The 22177-nt window shown below is 43.9% G+C and overlaps 1 protein-coding gene across 1 annotated transcript; it reads right to left on the bottom strand.

The window, feature by feature from the left end:
- Positions 1 to 793: 793 nt before the first annotated feature.
- On the bottom strand, positions 794 to 21732 carry LOC150008196 (UDP-glycosyltransferase 3A2-like). The gene is made up of 7 exons (XM_090278879.1): positions 21642 to 21732; positions 20742 to 20843; positions 17901 to 18012; positions 12245 to 12776; positions 6331 to 6559; positions 4726 to 4945; positions 794 to 1272 (listed from the first exon to the last, which is right to left on the bottom strand). The coding sequence occupies exons 1-7, from the start codon at positions 21730 to 21732 to the stop codon at positions 996 to 998; spliced, it is 1563 nt and encodes a 520-aa protein (XP_090135005.1). The 3' UTR covers positions 794 to 995.
- Positions 21733 to 22177: the final 445 nt, after the last annotated feature.

The following is a 22177-nucleotide window of genomic DNA, read 5'->3' as shown; positions in this document are numbered from 1 at the left end:
GCTGACCACAGGTAGGACTATTCTCTACTACATCAGGGGTGGCAAAGGGAATGATTCCGAAGTCAGGAAATTCTTGGGCACCGCCATGGCCACTGGACCTGAGCCCCCAAAGCCTTCCATGTAGGTTCCAGGTATCCACTCGAGTTTCTGCTACCAAAGCTCTAAGAGCGGGGATGTTGAGAAGGGCCCTGTGAACAGCGCGACACATGGCACCCCCCGTGGCACAAAGGCGGCTCCAAGCTGGCCCAGCAAAGGCGTGGCTTCCACAGGAGTGACTCAGGGCAGAGACCCAGGCGAGGTCCTGGGAGGGGCTGTCCCAGCCTCACTGCGGGAGAGGCCGGGTTTTCTGAGCTTTGAATGAAATGGAAAGGAGATGCAAGAGGTAGGCCCAGAATGGAGGACTGGCCCAATGTCTCATGTCATATTCGTCAAAAGTGTATAAAGGAAGAAGGGGGAAAGAAGACGCGATTCCCAGAGAGAGAGAATGAAAGAGCACACTGAGTGTAGGGGCGGGGAGTAGGGAGGGAGGGGGGCTGTCTGGTGAAGGTCCGTGGATGAAGGGCGAGTCAAGGAGCCAAGACCAAATGCATAGATGCAAAAAGTGGCGCACAGGTTCCCAGGGGCCTGCATGGGGTCAGAGAGAAGGGGAATTTCGTTTAATCAGTGCACAATTTTATCCTGAAAAGATGAAGTTCTGGAATTGGGTGACAGTGACGGTTGCCCAAATATATGAATGTACTCAGTGCCAGGGAACTGAATACGTGATGGTTAAAATGGTAAATTTCATGTGATATTTTATTTTATTTTATTTTTTTAAAGAAGCAGCTCAAGATTGCTTCATAAGACTTTCCAAACAGAGGCAGAACATAGTGAGGAACAATTTTTGTTTCGTGGTCCCAGTGGAGGGGAGGAGGCCCCAGAAGTGGTCTGTGCTGGGGTGAGCGTTCGAAGCCCCAGTGGCTCCCCAATGCCCCGCTCCAAGTCTGCACTGCCCGTCAGGCCTTCTTCAGCTTCCTGGCCCCGCACAGCCGCCTGGCCGCCAGGCCCAGCAGCCTCCCGCAGAGCCACACGGTGCCCAGGGTGAGCGCCAGCAGGAACAAGAAGACGTCCAGCAGGTACTGCTCGTACCACGGCTGCTGGAAGGCGTGGGGTTTGAGGTGCGCCGCTCCCCCTGTCTGGAGGATGTGGTCGATCCAGCCCACCAGCCGCTGCGCGGGGCTCAGGGGGTGGGAGCGCCTGATGATGCTGGCGGCCACCGCTGCCGATTTGTACCTGTTGGCAGACACACACACACACACAAATATGTGTATATGTTTATTCTGTATATATAGAATACATACATATTTTGTTTACATATACACGGATGTGTATATGTATGTACTTTGTATATATCCATGTATATACATACTCTATGTATGCATATATAAATGGGGTAGGGAAAAAGTAGGTTTACAGTTGTTCATATGGAAAATAATGCAGTAATTAATAAATAATAACACAAGAATAAACTCCGTGTTTTGCATACTCACTACTGTAAACCTACTTTTTCCCCACCCTGTATATGAATGCTATAATCAGTTCAGAGGAATGTGAAAGGCCACACGTTAAATATCCAACCAAAGCTGATTCTGACCATCATAGAATGAACTTCTGATGGATTCCCAAACTGGACTTTTCTTGAAAGTTTCATGACCTAAATGAAGTTAAAACATTAAAAAAATTTTTTTAATTAACAAGTTCTTTGGGTTATAAATCCTAAAACAACAAATAATTTTATAAATTTCAATTATGATAAAATAACGTCTCTGTTATTCTTCTTCATGTTTATTTAATTTTTTACAAATTTTAAATGAAATTCACCTAAATTTTGGGCCTGCTAAGCTAGAAAAATGGAATTACAATTTACGGAAGTGGGGAGCATTTGATTAGCAGGTTTAAGGGTGTTGCGATCAGTCCAAAGTCGATATTTGGTCATGGCACGTTTGAGATGCCATCGGGAATGCGAAATGATTACTGCAATTAGCAGAGGTTTGGGTTGCAGATATCAGTTTGGACATTAACATTAGTCTATTCAGGGTATTTCGAACCATGAGACTGGCGAGACCCCAAGAGGTAAGTGTAGATTAGAAATGAGATGAGATCCAAGGACCAGGCCCTGGCGTGGAGCCCTACAAAATCTGGAGGTCATGGGGTTGGATAGGAATCCACCAAGGAACCTAAGGAGGGGCAGCCCGTGAAGGGAAAAAAGAGACTATGGTGTCTGGGGCAACTGAAGTCACTGTTCAAGGACAAGGCAGTGACCAGCTGGGATGAAGGATGCTGGTGGGATGAGTAAGAGGAGGGCTGACAGCCGTCATTGGCTTTGGCAGCTGTTTGGTGCAGTGAGGGAGCCTCCCTGAAGAGGCTGATGGCAGAATGGGACAAGAGGAAGTGGTGACAAAGAGCACAGACGACTCCTTGAAAGAGCTGACAGTAAAGGAGAACCTCGCTTTGGAATACAGCTACGGGGCAATGGAGCATCAAGAAGGCTGATTTTAAGTCTAGGAGCCTTCGATGTTAAATTTCAGGACTCTGATAACTGTACTGTGGTTATGCAGGTAAACACTTCCTTCATAGGAGACACGTGCTGAAGTCTTTAGAGGTAAAGTATTATGACATCAGCAACAAATCCTCAAAGGAGTCTGCCATTTATATGTGTACATAATATTCTGGAAAAAAAATAAAAAAACACAGTAAGGCAAAATGGTAATAAATGGTAAATATAGGGGAAGGGCAGACAAACACTTACTGTATTATTCTTATAACTTTCCTGAGAGCTTGAAACTTCTCAAAATAAAAAGTTGAGGGAAAACATGAGAGTTCTTACAGCAAGTTTTTTTTTGTTGTTGTTGTTACTTATAAAAGTGTCCCAAAAGGAAGGGAAAAGCAAATAATGCAGAAAGGAGTGGGACAGATTGCAGAAGCAAGGGTTTCGAGTACTTAAGAGGCTGTGACTTCCCGCCCCAGGGAAGGGCCCGGCCACCAGAGGAACACAGCCTCAAGAGTGGGTAGAGAAGCAGAGTGGGCAGGTAGGCAGGAGGCAGGCAGGCTGCTAAATTTGGTGGTGAACACATGTAGAACTTCTTTGCTACTGGCTTCTCTTTATTTTTCAGAAAAATAAAACAAAGAAGAGCATACGTGGAGAATGAGTGAGAAAAATATATTAGAGGTTTGAGGGATTAAAGTAAAACAGTAATAGGAGTGGGGGGGGTGGGTAGGTGAAAAGGTGAAGGGATTAAGAAATACAAATTGGCTGCTACAGAATGGTCATGGGGATGTGAAGTCCAGCATAGAGAATAGAGTCAATAATATTCTAATAACCATGCATGGTGCCAGGTGAGTGTGAGATATATTGGGATGATTACTTATTGAGTTATGTAATGTCTAACCACTGGGGTGTACACCTGCCACTAATATAATAATGCATGTCAACTGTAATTGAAAATAAAAATAAAGTAAAAGAGTAACAGGAGAGTGGGTAGGAAAGACAATTAGGAAAATACTGTAAGATTGTCAGGCCTATTGAGGGCCCCTGTCAGGCTTATGGCCATGAACTGAAGTTGCAGCCATTTGGGGTGGAGTTTCTTGCAGGCAGGGAGGCAGACTCCTAGTAGTGAAGAGGACCACAAGCAAGAGCAGTCAAGGTGTCTCAGAACCTCTGGGGCAGAGGAAGGAAGCCCAGGTAGTTGTTCAGACCAGAGAGCCACCCTGATATGCAAAGGCCCGGCTCCCAAGTTCTTGGTTCTAAGTAGCCTGTGCCATTTAATTGATTCCTTTGTAAGCTTGAGCTGCCTGCCAGGAAGGGGGCTGGGTGCTGAGAGGGTCACTGGGCAATGTTGGTGCTGCCCTCCCCTGGGCATCATGTGGAACAACACCCAGGAATCACTACAGGGGTGGAATGATGTCTCCAGGAGCAGCAGTTCTTGGCCTTTCTGGATCTTAATAGACTTCGTTGAGAATCTGATAAACGTTATAAAAATACCCTCCAGGAAATGTGTAATGCACACACATAATTGTTTTTTACCATTTCACAATTCCAGGGATTCATAGACCATAGGCACCTAAGTGTGTTTCTTGGGCCCTGATTTAGAGGACTCATAATTAGTTATTCTTCATTTGTCCGCCAGTCACTTCCTGGTGCCTACTGTGTGCAAGGCAGAGAGATGGGCCAGACAGAGATATGACCCTCCTCCGCTCACAGAGCTTGCATTCTAGTTAGAGAAAAGGTCAATAAAAAAGTGTACAAGTATGTAGCACGATTATAAAGTATGAACCATGTCAGGAGGGAATTCATACAGGATAACTGGGGTTGATCAGAGAAGGCCTCTCTGAAGAGGTGACATTGGAGGTGAATGGAAAGAATGCTCAGGAACAGCTAAGGCCAGAGGCCTCTGCAGGAAAGAAATATGTATTTGAAGAAGTCAAGTGAACCCCCCTGCCCTGCTCCTGGTTCGAATTGCACAGTAAACCTGTCAAGAGAACAAGAACTCTAGCAGAGAAACTTGTGTCAAGTTTCTTTTAAAGACAGAACATGCTTCCTATCGTTTGTCCTAAATTCCCCTTACTGAAATATAAAGATCACTTCCTTAACTTGGTATTTGGTGAGAAGAGGTCAGTCGGCATCTTAAGGCTGAGTTTTAGCTTATTTGGGAGGAGGGGGACCCTCTGGCCAGTCCCACTACAAACCTCTTGTCCCCGATGACTTGCTTCATTTTCAGAGCCAGGGTCTCTGCCCTAAGCTGCTCTATGGGGATGGAGACACCCAGGTGTTTGGCTTCCACTCGGATTACGTTTGCAGGCTGGTCTATGAAGAGAGGAATCCCCACCATGGGCACGCCATGCTGGACAGATTCCAGCACACTGTTCAGCCCTCCGTGAGTGACAAACAGGCGGATGCTTGGGTGAGCTAGGACACAGAAGGAAGAGAGCAAGGAAAATGCTTAAGAAAGAATTTCCAGAACCTGGGAAAGCGGCAACATCAGGGGAGCATGATAAAGGAATCCAGAGGCACTGGGGAACCAATGTGAAGAGTCAGTTACCTGGGAGATGCTCCATGAGCATCCTCAGAAACATGGGTCTGAGACCTAAACCAGAGACAGAAATAAGGGCAGCCTCTCCCAGAATCCATCTCTCCATTGTTTGTCACAGTCCACATCACTTTTAAGCAGGGATTTTTGCCTCCTGCCTTAGTATTGCCAGTCCCTGTCATACTGCCCCTCTCGCGTTTGGCGCAAAATAAAAGGTTGAGAAAGCATTTATCCAGACTGGGGACTTAGAACCTCCTAACGTGCTTTCGTAAAGTGCAATTCTTGGGCTCTACCACAGGCTACTGAAATACCTCTGCAGGGGTAGAACCAAAAATGTGTATTTCCAGTTCACCCTGATCTAATCTGCAGCTTTTCCCAGGCGGTGTCCCCAGAATGCAGCAGAGGCCAGAGAGGGAACCCCTTGGAGATGCCGTTGTCATGACATCCCAGACAGGACAATGAGGAATTTTGTCACATTGGAAAGACACTGTGGCACCTGAGTCTCTCACACCTCTAGTGAGGACGAGTTAGGTCGGTGTCTGTGTGGGGATCAGTGTGTAATGCATAGGTGGTTCAAGGGCACTGTGCAGCAGAGACCTCCCTCCTGGTGTGCACAGGGACGTCCCAAAGTGTTTATAGGCACTTCTTATATGGTTCAGCGGATCCTGATCACCTCCCTGCCCATTTTGAGAGGCCACAGGGACCCCACTGGGATATCACTGGTGGCTATGGTTCATTGGTCTGGGTTATTAAATGAATGAAGTGACCCCAAAGGACCAGCCTTTTCTGGAACTTTGCTTTTTCTCTAACAGCTACAGTAGTCCCTCACTATATCGCTGTTCACTTATCGCGGCCTCACTGTATTGTGGGATTTTTTAAAATATTATATTTAATTGCTTATCGTGGATTTTTTGCTATATCACGGGATTTTGCAGTACTGTACATGTATGTTGTTAAAGTTACATAGGTTTAAGAGTGTAGAATAAATGTAAGGTTCCTACTTTGTGGGGGGGGGGGGGGTCTAGAATGTAATACCCATGATAAGAAAGAAAATACTATACTTTCCTTTTACATGATGGTGGAGTGCCCAGATAGGGGGTGAGAGCCTCAAATAAACCCTCAAGAATAAGAATAAGAAAAAGAAAGAGAAGAAGGAAAAGAAAAAGAAAGAGAAAAAGAAAAATAAATAGAAAAAGAAAAAGAAATAGAAAAAGAGGGAGGAAGGCAGACACAGCTGCTGCCTGCAGAGAGAGCATGCCCTTACCCAGGAGGTCGTTCTGAGGCAGCCAGTCCACAATTTTCACATTTGCTGATAGTTGGACGTCCTTGGGCCAGTGGGAAGGACTGCACTTCCATATCACCCCTTGCGGCAGTTGACCAAAGGCACCGTTCATCTCCCTAAGAACCTGGGGTGGAAGAATGCTCACCGTGGAGCCCAGGGCCACAAGGACAAAACCTGCACCTCCAAACCTGGCGATGAACTTCTCGAATTCCTGGCAAGAGCAAAGACAACGAAGTCACTGCCTGGCCGCTGATTAGAGTTACACACTTGTCACGTGAACTCCGTGTGTTTCCCCTGTTCGCGGTAAATCAAAGACTCCACTTTCTACAGGTTACCATCTGCTGAGGCTGGCTGCCCTGAAAGAGAGAGATTTTCTGAGCTTTGATTTCTTGGGATCACAAGAAGGGTACATCTTTCTCTCCAGGCTTCATAATTTGATGAGTTAAATTACAAATTCTTCTCTTTTGGGTCAGGAGGGAATACAGGGGACGGTTTTTGATAGTACCCTCCAGAGGACTGTATTAACACCTTCCTTCCCCCTGCACAAGGGCCTCCCCCAGAGAAACCTGGGAGATAAGCAGGATTCCCACATGGTCAGTACCTGGATGTCATCTGTCCCTGCTGGGGAAGCAGCAGAAATATGGAGTGCTGGAAGATGGTTAGAGAGAAAGGCCCATGATGCATGCATCACAATGCACACAATGTCATCTCAAGTTCTTCTCCATTTTCTAAGTGTTTCCAGCTTGCCAATGGCAAACACCTATGTGATCTTGGCCAGAGGCAAGCTGTGAAGTTCAAGGGCATTGTGCTCCTCTCGGCCTCCACTCTACTCAAATGATGTACTCAGAGTGTGCTTCTGAGAGGGTCTTTCATCATCGCTCTCTACATTTCTCTGCTCCCACAAGTTACTCCTGATGGTGTTAAAACCATGCCTTTCCCCACTGTGGTGGCTGCTACAAGGCAAGGGAGTACCTAGTGGGGGAAAGAAAATGATGGTAGAGCTCTCAAGAATGCAGAAAAGCCACAACTCAGCTCGGAATGTAGAGCATCAAAGACACAGGAGTAGCTGGATCTTTGTCTTCCCTAAAAGCCAAGAAGCATGTGTCTGGTTTTTCTGTTCCCATTAATGGGCATGGATAAGATATAACAATAGTAATAACAATGACCAGTACCAGTTAGTCATGCCCAACACATGCCAGGCACTTTAATGAAATTCTTAAAAACATCTCATCCAATCCTCTCCACAATCCTGCGTGCTAAGGTTATCCCTCCTTTACACTCCCAGGAGCTGAGGCTCAGAACCAGAATTCAGTTCAAGTTGTGTCTGACCCTGACGTCCAAATTCTTCCTACTACACATCACCAAATAGACCAACATTTAGGGAGAACAAAGATTCTCCTCTGTTGTATTTGTCTTAAAATATTCTTGGGCTGAATTCATAGTGAAAATATCTTTTAGTTTTTTGGTTTATTTGGGGACACAACGCAGACTATAGAGAAAAGAGTAAAAAATTATGGTAGCCTCCCAATCGGTCTTATATTCTCAAAGTCTGCATACAAGCAGTTTGGGTGTTGTTAAAAATGCCAATTACCATCCCTGACCAGTGTGGCTCAGCTTATTGAGCATCGTCCAGGCCCAGTCCCTGGTTGGGGCAGTGCAAGAGGCAAACAAGATGTTTCTCTCCCTCCCTTCCCCTCTCTTTAAAAATAAATAAAATCTTTTTTCTAAATGTCAATTACCAGGATCCATATCTGAAGATTCTGATTTAGTAGGTTTAGCGTGGAGTCTAGACTCTACATTTTTAACAAGAATCCCAAGAGAAGCTGACAAAGATGAGCTGAAGACCACACTTGGAGGAAAACTAATGCACAGCATGACCACGTGATCCTGAAGTACCAGTGTGGAGGGATACAGCTCACTGGAGTCATATATACTCTAGGGTTGGTTTGGTAGATGCTCTGACAATGAAGCAGCAGAAGTTATTGATGAGGTACCCAGAGCAGCTCCCTATCCCCACAGATCACCTTGTTTCTGTGAAGCAGAAAGTATTTGGTTGTCGGAAATATTTCTCCTCACTACAGCTCTGGCCCCAGTATCAGACACAACCCTCTCAAACCTTCCCCAGTATTTCTCTAAGTCAATGGTTCTCAACCTTGGCTAAAAATTAGAACCATTTGGAGAACTTTAAAAAATTCCCAATATGTCCTGGCTGGTGGCAAAGATGGGTGGAGCATCATCCCATACACCAAAAGGTTGTAGGTTTGATGCCAGGGCAAGGCACATACTAGGTTACAGGCAGTTCGATGTTTCTCTCCTACATCAATGTTTCTCTCTCTCTCTCTCTCTCTCTCTCTCTCTCTCTCTCTCTCTCTCTCTCTCTCTCTCAAATCAATGAACACATCCTTGGGTAAGGATTTTAAAAGATTCCCAATGCCTAGGGTGCCTCCAGACCAATTAAATCAGTATTTCTGGGAGTGGGCCCCCAGCGCTGGTATTTTTAAAAAACTCCCCAAGCAATTCCAATGTGCAGCCAAATTGGAGAATCATGTAGCGAGACCCAGTAGTCAGACCTTGTAAGTTGCTTGTTGACTGACCCCAAATAAGAGGTTGTAGTATGGGACTGGGTGTGACTTTCTGGAAGCTGAGGTTAAGAAGCTGGACCACAAGCTCTGTGTTTAGTAAAGCTATAGGGCTGGAGAAGAAACAATAGTCAGCAAAGAAGACAAAATGAGATTTGGGTTTCTCACTAGCCCCACCCATTTGTAACAGAAGCAACCATTTAGTGAGTATTATGGACTGAGCACTTGATACTGTGTCTTAGAGGAGTCAGGAAGACAAAAGAACTGACTACTCATTTTAAAAGAATCATAAACCCCTACATTCACTCATGCACAAACATTAATTCAAGATGGGACCATATATTTAAATGTAAAATCTAAAACTATGAAGCCTATAGAAAAAGAAAGCATAGGAGATATCCTTATCACCTGGAGATAGGAAGATGTCTTAGATCATAACAGAAAAAAACTGATAAACCAGGCTTTATAAAACATACTGGGCCAGCCAAAAAGTCCATTTAGTTTTTTCCATAAAATAAAAGACATATTTTTCATTTTCACCAATATCTTTATTGATTTGGATATTTTGAGTATTTTGGCTATCTCCTGCTATTGGGTTCTAGTGGGGAGAGGCCAGGGGTGCTGCTAAATACCTTCCAATGCATAAAACAGCCCCATCACAAAGAATTATTTGGCCCAAATATCAATAGTACCAATCAGTCACAGTACCTTCTCCATACACTGCACACATCTTTTTTTTTTTTGCATTTCAAATGTGTTTTTACTTTTCTTGAAAAAAATAAAGCATAATACACCAAAAATGTTGCATATTTTTCCATCTCCAATATTTAAATGACTGCACAAAAATGCACCAATTTTGGTGTTTTTTAAAATGCATGCTGATATAACAGCTGTCACCATACAATCTAACAAAATTGTTTCGAATGAAGTTAAAGACAACTAAGCATTACTAGAGCCATCATGCCAAAAAAACTAAATGAACTTTTTGGCCAACCCAATAAATGCTTCTGTAAATCGAAACACAATAGTAAGAAAAATGAATAGGCAATCCGCAGATTGAGAAAAGTACTCACAGTGTGAAAAGATCTTTATCCAGAACACAAAGAATTTTCACAAATTACAATCAAAAGACAACAACCTAACTAAAAATGGGCTAAAACAGGAGACTTCCAGCCAAGATGGAGGCCTAGACTGACATGCTCCATCTCCCTCCACAACTAAGAAGGAACACAACTACTTCAAATCCAGCAATAACCAGAAGTTCCAGAAAATAAATGGAAGTCAAACGTATGAAGTTGTAAAGAAGTGGTGCTCATCCAGATGGGTAGGAGGGGCAAAGCCGGGGAGGAGAGGTCAAGCTGTGCTGTCCTCAGCAGTAGCAGTGATGGTGGCAGGAGAGCAGTAAGCACAGACACCTCTATTTAAGGGGAGGCGAGAAGTGCCTGGGGAGCACCCCTGCCTGCAGACCAGCCCCGTCTGCTTGCGATTCCAAAGCCAGGGAAGGCAGACCCCCATTGCCTTGGACTGTGAGGTCCAGTGGGCGTGTGGATGGAGAAGGAGGCTCCTGGTCTCTCAGCGGAGAGTGAACTGCAGGAATCCATCTTGGACCCCCCGACCCCGGAGAAAATGCCTGGTTGTGATGAGTGCACAGGGCTCTGCCCCCTGTAGCGTAGGAGGTGTGACAGCCCTGCCCAGGAAGCAAAGGTAAACAGAAAACGGTCAGGATGGCACAGATCATGATAGAGATCTCAGTGATGCAGCTGACCAGACAGCAAATTTCTAATCTAACGAAGCAGCAGATAGGAAATCTTTCTGAGGCACAGTTCAGAGCTTTGCTTATAAAAGTGCTTACAGACCTAACAGCAGATCTTAAACAAGACAGGGAAGCAATGAAAGCTAGTTCTGCTGAAATGAACAAAAACACATATGAAACTAGTGGTGAAGGCAAGAAAACCAGGGATCAAATCAACAAATCGGAACATAGGGAAGGAACAAACAGTCAACCAGTGCACAAAGAGGAAACGAGAAGTGAGGAAAATGAGGAGAGGCTCAGAAACCTATGGGACAGCTATAAGCGGGCCAACATCCGAATCATAGGGCTGCCAGAAGGTGAAGAAGAACTAGAAATTGAAAAATTATGTGATAAGATAATGAAGCAGAACTTCCCTAACTTGGGGAAGGAAATAGACTTACAGGTCCAAGAAGCACAGAAAGTTCAAAAACAACTGGACCCAGGGAGAACCGCACCAAGACACATTATAATCAAAATGTCAAAAATTAAAGATAAAGAGAGAATCTTAAAAGCAGCGAGAGAGAAGACGAGAATTACATACAAAGGGGTCCCAATAAGACTGTCAGCTGATTTCTCAAAAGAAACTCTGCAGGCAAGAAGGGACTGGCAAGAAATATTCAAAGTAATGAAAAGCAAAAACCTACAACCATGATTACTCTATCCAGTGAAACTGTCATTCAGAATAGAAGGGCAAAGAAAGTGCTTCCAGGACAAAGTAAAACTGAAAGAGTTCATCAGATCCAAACCACTGTTATATGAAATGTTAAAGGGACTTGTTTAGGATAAGGAGGATCAAAACTATGGACATTAAAATGAAAACTGTATCACAACAACCAACAACAGAAGCTAGGGAATTGAAACAAAGGCAAACTAAGTAGGCAATGAGACTGGAAAAAGAATTATAGGTATGGGGAACATTATGGGGGAGGTCAGCAGGGAGGGGGAAGGGAGGAAAGGGAGGGAGATGGTACAGGAATTAGGAAGCATAGTAGGAGGGAGTGGAGTAGACAGGAAGATGTTGAGAAGAACTATATGCACAACCAATGGGCATGGACTAAGGGGTGGAGGACAACTCAAGGGAGGGAGGGTCACTGTATGGAAGGGAACAAAGGAAAAAGAAATTGGGACAACTGTAACAGCATAATCAATAAAGTATATTTTTTAAAAATAACATTAAAAAAATAAAAGAGAGTATTTAGAAAAAAAATGGGCTAAAGATCAACAAACACTAGAAAGAAGATGTAAGAATGACTATCAATAGATACTGAACACATGAAAAAATGTTTAACGTTAGTGGACATCAAAGAAATTAAAAACTGAAATTGGGGGTACCATTTAGCACTGACCAGAAGAGCTAACATAAAAAGGCTGACGAACACCCAATGTTGGATGTGGAGTAACTGAAACTCTGGGGCGCTGTTTGGTGCTGCATAAATACAGTACAATCACCTTGAAGAACTGTTTCACCATTTCTTTAAAAGATAGACCTACATTTCCACTCCCTGAGTACAAAAGTTTTACTTACTTGAGGTATTGGTTCAACAGGTTTGACCATTAAACCGCCAATATAAACAGTGTTAGGAAGCAGAGGCCGGGCAAAGTCAAAGGCAAAGTCAGAATTAACAAACCACATCTCGGCTTTTTGTCGAAGATGAAACAGAACTGGCCTAGAGTCTTCTGGAAAATGTTCTCTTATCACGTCATCAAACTGGGCACTGATGCACCGTTCCCTCCAGGCAGAAGCGAAGAACATCAGAGCGTTCACCACTCGGCCCCAGAAACCCATGCGGTCTGTCAAGGAGGAATAAAACGCTGGAACGTAAGACACAGGCTCAGGCAGCCCAAAGCTCTTGGCTCCGAATGTGACGGAAAGGATGGCCACCGATGGCCTTCCAAGCTTCTCAGCCATCAGAAAAGCACAGCCATCTATCCCATCAACCACCACCAGGTCGAAACTCTCATTTTTTAAGGGGCCCGTGATATCCGTCCTTCTTAACAAATGACTACACTGAGTTGCATGTAGCTTCACCACCTTCAAAAAGGTAGTAAATGAGTGCCTGAAAAAAAAAAAAGTGAGAGACATTCAATAGTCATGGAAAGGGCTCCTCTAAAAACACTTGAAAGACTCTTAGCACAAGAAGAAAAGGCTCCCTGGCAGCGACTTGCCCCTCGCACCGCCCTCGCCTGAGAACTTGCTCTCCAGACGCTGGTATTTTTTTGACCGCAGAATGCACCGTGCCACTTCCTTGCTTCCGTCTTCGCTACAGTTCTTGCTGATGCTTAGCATGTTCCTGCTTTCCTCCCTCATCCTTTCTTCTCCTTATCCTTCCCATCTTTTGATGCGGCTCTTGCTCTGGGAGACGTCACCAGCACTGGCCAGTGTCTCTGATCTCTCTCTGAAGGCTGAAAGCTAAAGCGCGTTCAGGATGCTCTGCTCTGTATGAGCTGGCATGACAAGTTAACTTGGCTCTCAAATGGGCCTGTGTGCAGCACTTGTTTTCCTGGGGAGGTGAGCGTCCTGATGACAGGGTCCCATGAGCACAAGGGGGAAGAACAGCGTTTCCCATGGAGATGGTATTTTCCTCATGGGGCGGTGTGGCAGGGACATCTGCCAGACTCTAGCTTTCAGCTCTTGGGTCAATAGAAGTCCTCACATTCTGTTGGCAGAAAACCCTCCCGAAGCATCACTGTTGCCTGGGACCCGCTTTTAAGGGCCAGTGAATAAGGACTTGGTACTCTTCTCTATCGCTAAGGACCTCTTCTGTGATATAGATTCTTAAAACCTCGCTGAGGATTAATGTCCTGTGGCTTTTACTTGAGGCTTTGTTTGGGGAGGTGGATTTATTTAATTTTCTAATAATAATGTTTAAACATGCGCTACCATTATACAGAGCATCAGCTGACAGGGGTATTTCCATTTCCATTTCCATGCCCAGGAAGTAGGCAGTCAATTCACGAACTGAATGATCAGCAGTCACCTGCATAACCGTCTTCTGCTAAAGTGAAGGTGAAACACATAGAACCCTGCCCTGTGGCCTCTGGAGGTGACACGAGGGAGGGGGGCGGAGACATGACTGGAGAGGGGGGGCTCTGCCCTGACTGTTTAATATCCGCAGAGCTTTACAAATCCAGCTATGCCAGGACTGTGCCGTAAATAATTTAGGTAAAACACTCTGAAGGTGGGAGGCAGACATAAGTCTGCTTTCAAAGCCTCTCAGGTGGTTGTCATGTGTAGGCAGGATGGAGAATTCCTGTTCTGGAGGGAGAGAGGGAGCAAACATGCATTTAGCCTAACTTAAGAGCACAGGGTATACCATCATTCACATATTTTTTAATAGTTCAACTATATTTAAAACTGGTGGAGAAGAAAGAATACGATAAAATAAAATAACATTGGGACAAAAGTTGTTAAAATTTGTTTCCGTAAAGAAAATCTTTTCTGTAAGGATAGTTGCTGATCACTGTTGGGGCCAGCAAGAGGAATGGGTTTTTTCTTTGGCATCTCAGCAGTGTGATGGGCAGGCAGACTTCTTCCAAAAAGACATGAAATTATGAGGGGAAAATAAATGTGACCAAAGGAGTAAATTTGGTGAGGGTGCTCTGATTGGATCATTAAAAAAAAACAAAAAGAACAAAAATTAAAATTAAAAAAACACAGCTAGCTTAAGCCATAAAGAGTGTAGTCTAAGGAGCTTCTTGAATTCAATGCTTAAATCAGGATAATTTTTCTAATTATATATGAGACAAATCAAAGGTTTCAGTAGCTGTCAAAAGCTAGTCAAGAAAGATGTGACACATTTTGGTCTAGGATTCTAATAATTCTTGGTCTGCAGATAGTGCAATAAATATTTACCTGTGGCTACCATGTGCTACATACTGTGACCGGAAAATATGGCCTTTGTTCCCATAGAGTTTGCAGTTTAACAGGGAAAGCATGTGCTGAATAAGTCATTACGAATAATAGGTTAAATATTAATACGTTTTCTCGGTACTTCAGAAGAAAGACCCAGACATTGTGAAGGTGTAGAAACAACCTACATAGCCTAGCACTCAGTGTGGTGATTCTGTGAGAATTTTTATAATTAAATGTAAAAAAAACATTTCAAGTAACACATGGGATAGTTTTTAGAAATTGAGGGCATTCAGTTTAAATGTCTGGGAACCAACGTATGGAAATATAAACACGAACTTCACATGGGGAGAGAAAACCTGCAGAAACGCAGTGCAAGGCCCGTGGGACACACTTTGAAAGTAGGTGTTGTCCACACAGTCCAGTTGGAGGAGAGACCAAGGGAAGGGTTGGCCTGGGTTGGTTTTTGGTCTCTTTTTCTTGCTTTTTGAAAAATTTATTTTATTGATTATGCTATTACAGTTGTCTTAATTTCCCCCCTTTGCTCCCCTCTGCCCAGAACCCCTCTTCCCTCCAGCAATCCCTCCACCTTAGTTCATGTCCATGGGTCATGCATATAAGTTCTTTGGCTTCACCCTTTCCTATATTATTCTTAACTTCCCCCTGTCTATTTTGTACCAGCCGATTATGCTTCTTAATCTCTGCACCATTTCCCCATTTCTCGCCCTTCCCCCTCCCAGCTGATAATGCTCCAAATGATCCCCAAACCTATGATTCTGATCCTGTTCTGGCTGTTTGCTTAGTTTGTTTTTTTTAGATTCAGTTTTGATAGTTGTGAATTTGTTGCCATTTTAATGTTGATAGTTTCGATCTTCTTCTTTTTCTTAAATAAGTCCCTTTAACATTTCATGTAATAATGGCTTGGTGGTGATGAGCTCCTTTAGCTTTACCTTGTCTGGGAAGCACTTCATCTGCCCTTCCATCCCAAATGATAGCTTTGCTGGATGGAGTAATCTAGGATGTAGGTCCTTGCTTTTCATCACTTTGAATACCTCTTGTGAGTCCCTTCTTGCCTGCAAAGTGTCTTTTGAGAATCAGCTGATAGTCTTATGGGAACTTTTTTGAGGGTAACTCTCTGCTTTTCTCTTGCGGCTTTTAAGATTCTCTCTTGATCTTTGACCTTTGGCATTTTAATTATGATGTGTCTTGGTGTGGTCCTCTTTAAGGTCCAACTTGTTTGGGACTCTCTGTGCTTCCTGGACTTGCATGTCTATTTCCTTTGCTAAATTAGGGAAGTTTTCTTTCATTATTTTTTCAAATAAGTTCAATGTCTTGCGCTTCCTCTCCTCCCTCTGCCATCCCTATGATGTGGATGTTGGTGTGTTTGGAGATATCCCAGAGGGTTCTTATACTATCCTTGCTTTTTTTAATTCTCTTTTCTTCTTGCTGTTCTGGTTGAATGCTTATTTTTTCCTTATGTTCCAAATCATTTATTTGAATCTCAGCTTCCTCCCCTCCACTGAAGGTTTGCTGTAGATTTTTCTTGATTTCACTTAGTGTAACCTTCACGTCTTCCTTATATTGTTGCCATACTTAATTAGTCTTTGAACATCCTGATCACCTGATCATTTTTGAACTCTGCATCTGACAGGTTGGTTATCTCTGTTTTGTTTAGTTCTTTTTCTGGGGTTTGCTCTGTTCTTTCATTTGTGCCATATTTCTTTGTCTCCTCAATTTGGCAGCCTCCCTGTGTTTGTTTCTGTGGATTGGGTAGAGTTGCTTTGACTCCTGGTCTTAGAAGCATGGCCTATTGTGGAAAAGGCATCAGTAACTTGTGTGGGGTGGAGCCTTAGTTACTCACCAGAGCGGGGCAGCCCACTTCAACACTTGTGGCGCTGTGTGGGTGGCGTGTTCAGAGAGGGGACAATGCCACTGCCTGGCTTCTGGAGGTTTTCCTGGCACTCGCCCTGTGCAACTGGTACCTTTTGGCTGTTGCCCTGGTGCTGAACCCTGGGGTGGGTGGGTCTGTGTATGTTTTAAGTCCATGCAGGCCCTTTAAGTGGAAAATCCAGCAATTTCTTCCAAAGCCCCAATCCCCACTGGTATTTACAGCCAGAAATTATGGGGATTTACCTTCCTGGCACTGGAACCCTGGTCTGTGCAGTCCAGCCTGGGGCTGGGATTGCTGCTCCCAAGGTGTCCCTCTCGATTTTTATCCACTGTAACGTAAACGTGGGACCGTCCGCTCTGCCCCCGCCTCTCTGCGCCACACCACGTGTCCGCGTCTTCCTGCCCATCTCTGTGACTTTGCCCCTCCTACCCGTATGGATGAACGTGGCTTCTTTAAATTCTTGATTGTCAGTCTTCCACACAACTAGATTTTCTGACAGTTCTGGGTGTTGTTTTGAAATCTAGTTATAATTCTATGGTTGTGCGAGGAGGCGAAGCATGTCTCCCTACGCCTCCATTTTGACCAGAAGTCCTGTTTGTTTGTTTTTTAATTAACCTTTTTCATTTTCTGCTCTGTTTCTAATACCTATGTTGCCTGGCACTTATTAATCTCCAACAAATATTTTTAATGAAAAAGACAAAGCACAAAGTTAAGTGCTAAGACAGTGGTACAGGGAAGTGTAGAGAAAGAAATGGAGTAAATAAAATAGATGTTATGGAGGAAGCAGAATGTAAAAATGCCATGACTGGGAGGAGCATTTTTTGCAGAACTGAAGGAGGAACAAGAATATTCTACTTAACACAGATAGGCATAATTTCCCTTGCAATAACTTTATGCTTAAGGTGAGTAGTTTCTTCTTATTTTGAGTTTCAGATGAGTGAGATTTCTAGCAGTAAGCCTCATGACTTACTCTGTGTAAGGCTGAGAGTGAGTCCCAAAGTTCTGCATCGAATGAATTGTAAATGGCCAGGTTCAAGTTCTGTAAAATTTGATCTTTGTAAGTGACCCCATCATCAAAAAATTTATGAGGAGAGAAAGGAACAGAAAGAAGTAAAATCGAGTAACCGTGACGTTATCCGTCAATGAAATGGTGAGCTGCCCATCACTGTCCCTGTGCTGGAGAGATTAAAGGCAAAGTGAGGAGCTTTTTTGAATTGATATTTAGGGTGACATGCCCCCACCCCCAGTTCCTAAGGATACATTTTATTCACTCAGGCTTGAAGCCAAACATGCTGGGAACGCTAACCAGAGCGCCACAGCCCCAGACTGTCTGAAATGACTGGGTCGGGGATGACTGAGACATTCCCATTCATTCATTCATCCATTCAGAATTCTCAAATAATAATTGCTTTACTTTTACTTAAAATAGAAAACTATTACCTTCCCAGCAAAGCTTCCTTTAAAAAGGAATCAAAATGTTTCTTGAATTTCTGTTTATAGTCTTCAGGAGGAGCCCAAGGGACAATTTGATATTTTTTCTCCTTTTTAAAACCTAGGAAGAGACAGAAGAGAAAAACTAATTAAATGTCATACATCTATATACATATATATTAAAAGAAATGCTGAAACCCAATTTATTCCTTTCCTTCATTTTTCAGAAAATTTCTTCTCTAAAACATCCTCATTGAGATATAATTCACGTATCATAAGTTCACCCTTGAAGAGTATACAGTTTAGTGGGTTTTAGTAAGTTTGCAGGGTTGTGCAACCATCACCACAATCAGTTTTAGAACATTTCTCATCCTCAAGAGAAACCTCATGCCCTGACTGGCCAGTGTCATCCCAATACACAAAGGTTGCAGCTTTGATCCCTGACCAGGGCACATACAAGAATCAGCCAATAAACGTCTAAACAAGTGGAACCACAAAGTGATGTTTCTCTCTCTCTCTCTCTCTCTCTCTCTCTCTCTCTCTCTCTCTCTCTCTCTCTCTCTCTCGTTCTCTCTTTCTCTAAAATCAATAATAAAAAAGAAACCTCAAACTTATAAGCAGTCACTCTCATTGTTCTCATACTTTCATTTAGTTCTTTAGATGCTACTTTCTGTAGTTAAACAAATTTATAATCACTGATTTACAGTCTTTGTCTAGTAAATATATTGTCTGGGCTTCCTCATGAACAGTTTCTGTTCCCTGCTCTCTGTTGACATATTTTTTCCTGCTTCTTTGTATTGTATGTCTCATACTTTTGTTGTTGTTGTTGAAAACTGGATATTTTGAATAGTATATCGTGGCAACTCTGGAAATCAGATTTTCCCCCAACCCCAGTTTATTATTGCTGCTCTTCCTTTTTGTAATTGTTGCTATTGTTATTTAGTGGCTTTCCCGCACTAATTCTGTAAAATCTACTTTTCTTGTCATGTTGAGTCCTGAGACTCTCTGATCAGTTAGTTAGTGGTCACCTAACAATTAGGCTGAGATTTCCTCAAATACTTGCAACTAACTGTATGAGTCCTAGCCTTTGAGCAGGGGTCCTGGGTGTGTGCGTTGCGCACACTTTCAATGCTCTGGCAGACAGTTCACAACCCTGCCATAGCCTTCGCTTCCTGCTCACTCAGAGGCTCACAGTCAGCTGATAGTTAGCCCTTAGGACCTTCTCAGACCTTCTTGAGCATGTGCACAGCCCCACATATACACCTGGCCTTCTAGATTCCCAGGAGTATGTCAGAGCTATTCAAAAGCGAGAAGCATCTTCTCAGTTACATCACCATATTGGGTTAAACATTCTGAGTTTACATTATTATGACTGCGTAAAATTATTCATTTTTGAACCAAATAGTATATCATCATTTGGTTTCCATTTTTGCACTTTCTCACCCCTAAAATTAATAATTGCCCTCCTTTTTTATTTGTTTAGTTTTTTGTTTTATTTTGTTTTGTTTTGTTTCTGGGCCTATTGGTCCATCTCCCAACTCCCTCCAATATTTTCTTAATACAATTTTCAATAAGGTCAAGTTAGTGAATTTTTTTTTCCAGATGTTCCTCCTGGAGCCTTTCATTGATCTAGCCTTGACCGACTATTGTCCCAGCCAACTGCACAGCTGATATTTTACAGCAAATCTTAACACTTTTGTTTTGTCATTTCTATTCTCTGACACTTTGTCTACTTTGTCTTCCTCTTCCTTGGCTAGCCTGTCGTTTTGGTCAGACTTAGCCCTGCAGTTACTTCTACTTCTTGAGAAATTTAAATTTCTATGAAAGGCAAAGCCTTTGAGACCATTTTATTGTAAAGTCTTGTTGATTTTCTGTGTGTAATACCAATGCTAAGAAGCTTGATGTCATTTTTAGTCTTATTCATCATTGAAGTATATGAAAACTTTTAGGTTGCTTTTTACTAATCATTGGTAGTCTGAAATTTTACCATGATTTGCCTTCTACAGGTCATTAAAAAAAATTCTTTGTGATAGGTGCTAGGTGGGACTTTTCAATAAGGGGACTTGTGTATCTTAGTTCCGAATATTTTTCTTGTATTAGTTTTTTTATTAGTTTCTCTTTCAATTTCACTGCTTTCTTTTTCTGGAATTCTTATCAATCAGAAAACCATCATGATCCAATCTTCATAAACCAGAGGCAAGATTCCAAGCAACATAAATAAAGCAGCATTTGAATTACGGACATGTGCATGGAGTGTTTGCCTGGATGGGCTAAAGATGCAGGTGTGGGGGTGAGAGAAAGAGGAATGCAGAAGATGAGCAGAGCCAAAGAGCACTCAAATTCTCTCTTGCTAAGGTCATGGTTTTAGATGGACCTTTAAGTAAACATGCACCAACATATTTTTCTTTCTTATAAAAATTCAGAGGACAAAAATGAAGTTTTGCAGAAAGTTTAACATATGCAAGGCACACACAGCTTATCACCTATGGAAGGAGGGTCCAAACACGACTGCCCAGTATGGTAACCATTAGTTACGTGTGGCTATTCAGCACCTGAAATGAGGCTAGTATGAACTGTAAAACACCCATCAGAGTTCAAAGAATTAACGTAAAGAAATGTGAAATATCTCATTAGTGCTGTTTATAGTTTACATATTGAAATAGTATTTTGGATATATTGAGTTAAATAAGATACATTATTAAAATTAGTCTGACCTGTTTCTTGTAATTTTTTTTTTTAAGTGTGGCTCCTGGAATTTTAACAACTACATTATGGGGCCTGTACTTATTTGTGGCTCACGTTATATTTTGATTAGACAGTACTAGTCCGCAGAATGAGAAGACAGGATACCTGATGTGAAATGAAATCCATTCGATTGAAGAAAGGTCACATCATGTCCATGATCTTGAAGAATCTGAGACACCCGGTCCATCAGTAGATAATGGCTGCCCCCTAGGAACAAGGCTTCAGTTTCGTGAGGTGCATAGAGAGAAAAGCCAGGATGGGAGGACAGGGAATCAGGGCAGCTTCAGAACAAACCCTGGCTGGGTGAAGGAAGCTTCATTCCTCTCTCCATTTCCTATTTGGACCCTCGGAGTCCTTGCAGGTTGACCCCTGGCTCTCTGAGACTCGCCTCTAGCAAACCATCTACAGAGTTTCCCTGTTCTGTGACCCAGGGGCGTGGGCTTAGAGCATAAGGCGTTCCTCCTCCTGGGAAATAGACTACAATTTAATAAGGGCCATGTCCCTTAACCACGCACCACACAGGGTGGTATGCGTGTGGCTTCTCATAGCGGACGGCAAATCGGGGCTATCGCTGAGCTCCTCCTCCCCGGAAGTCTCTGCCGCAGGGAAAATCAGAGAATGGCCAGAAAGTGGCCCCAGGAGGCAGTCATGCACAGAAGGAGGTGGAACGGGAAGATCCCTTGTAGTGTGACTACTTAGGTAGGAGGTACTCGGGGGCCTGAGCTTGGCTCCACTTACAAGTCAGACATCTTGGGGTACCTGTAGCTCGCCGTGCAGCCTCCCTTAAGAAATCATTGAGGAAAAAGGAAAGACCTACGGAAACTCGGTCCCAGGCCTGCGGGCAAGCTGCCTGTCCTTCCCAGCCTGCCCTCAGCTTCAGAGAAGCGGTGGCGCTTCCCCTAGGGGCAGCTCTCTTGCAGCCACAACCTGACAACTGCCGGAGAGGAGGGTTCCTCTCCATCCAGCAGCCCGGGAGCCAGCTCCGTGACGCCTCCAAACACTCACCCAACAAGGTCACGGTCAGGATTTTGGCGCCTTCCAGGAGCGGGAGCCAGGCCAGCAGGCAGACCAGAAGCAGCGCTGGCTGAGCCGTCATGCTGACTCGCGCTGCGCCCCACCGAACCGAGCCAGAGGCTGCGCGCCCCGCACCGCGGGCGGGGACCCTGTGACCCCTCGGCCGCGCACTGCGATCGCCGCCGCCGCCCCGAGGGCCAGGTGGCTGCTCCCGCTGAATGAGAGCAAGTTGCCCAGCCAGGCTTCTTCACCCCGCCCCGTCTCGCTCCAGCGATTCCTGCTCTGCTGGCCTGTCACTCTGGTGCTGCCTGGAAATCCGGGCTGGGCTGGAGAGTGTCCGCCATCATGTCGAACACGACGCCCCTCCTCGAAGTGGGCAGGTGACACTCTGACCCCGCTGGCCCCGGAATACCAATTTAGCATACTAGTCTGCCTTTGGGATTCCCATGTCCCCATTTCTGGGCCTTTCTCCCAACTTCTGGGTGCCCCGTCCATCACCCTTCTTACTAATTCTAATAGTGTCACAT

This window comes from Furipterus horrens, unplaced genomic scaffold (genome assembly GCF_987537825.1).
Source record: "Furipterus horrens unplaced genomic scaffold, mFurHor1.1.pri manual_scaffold_5, whole genome shotgun sequence".
In the NCBI taxonomy this organism is placed as follows: Eukaryota; Metazoa; Chordata; class Mammalia; order Chiroptera; family Furipteridae; genus Furipterus; species Furipterus horrens.
This window is presented reverse-complemented; position numbering and strand designations above follow the sequence as displayed.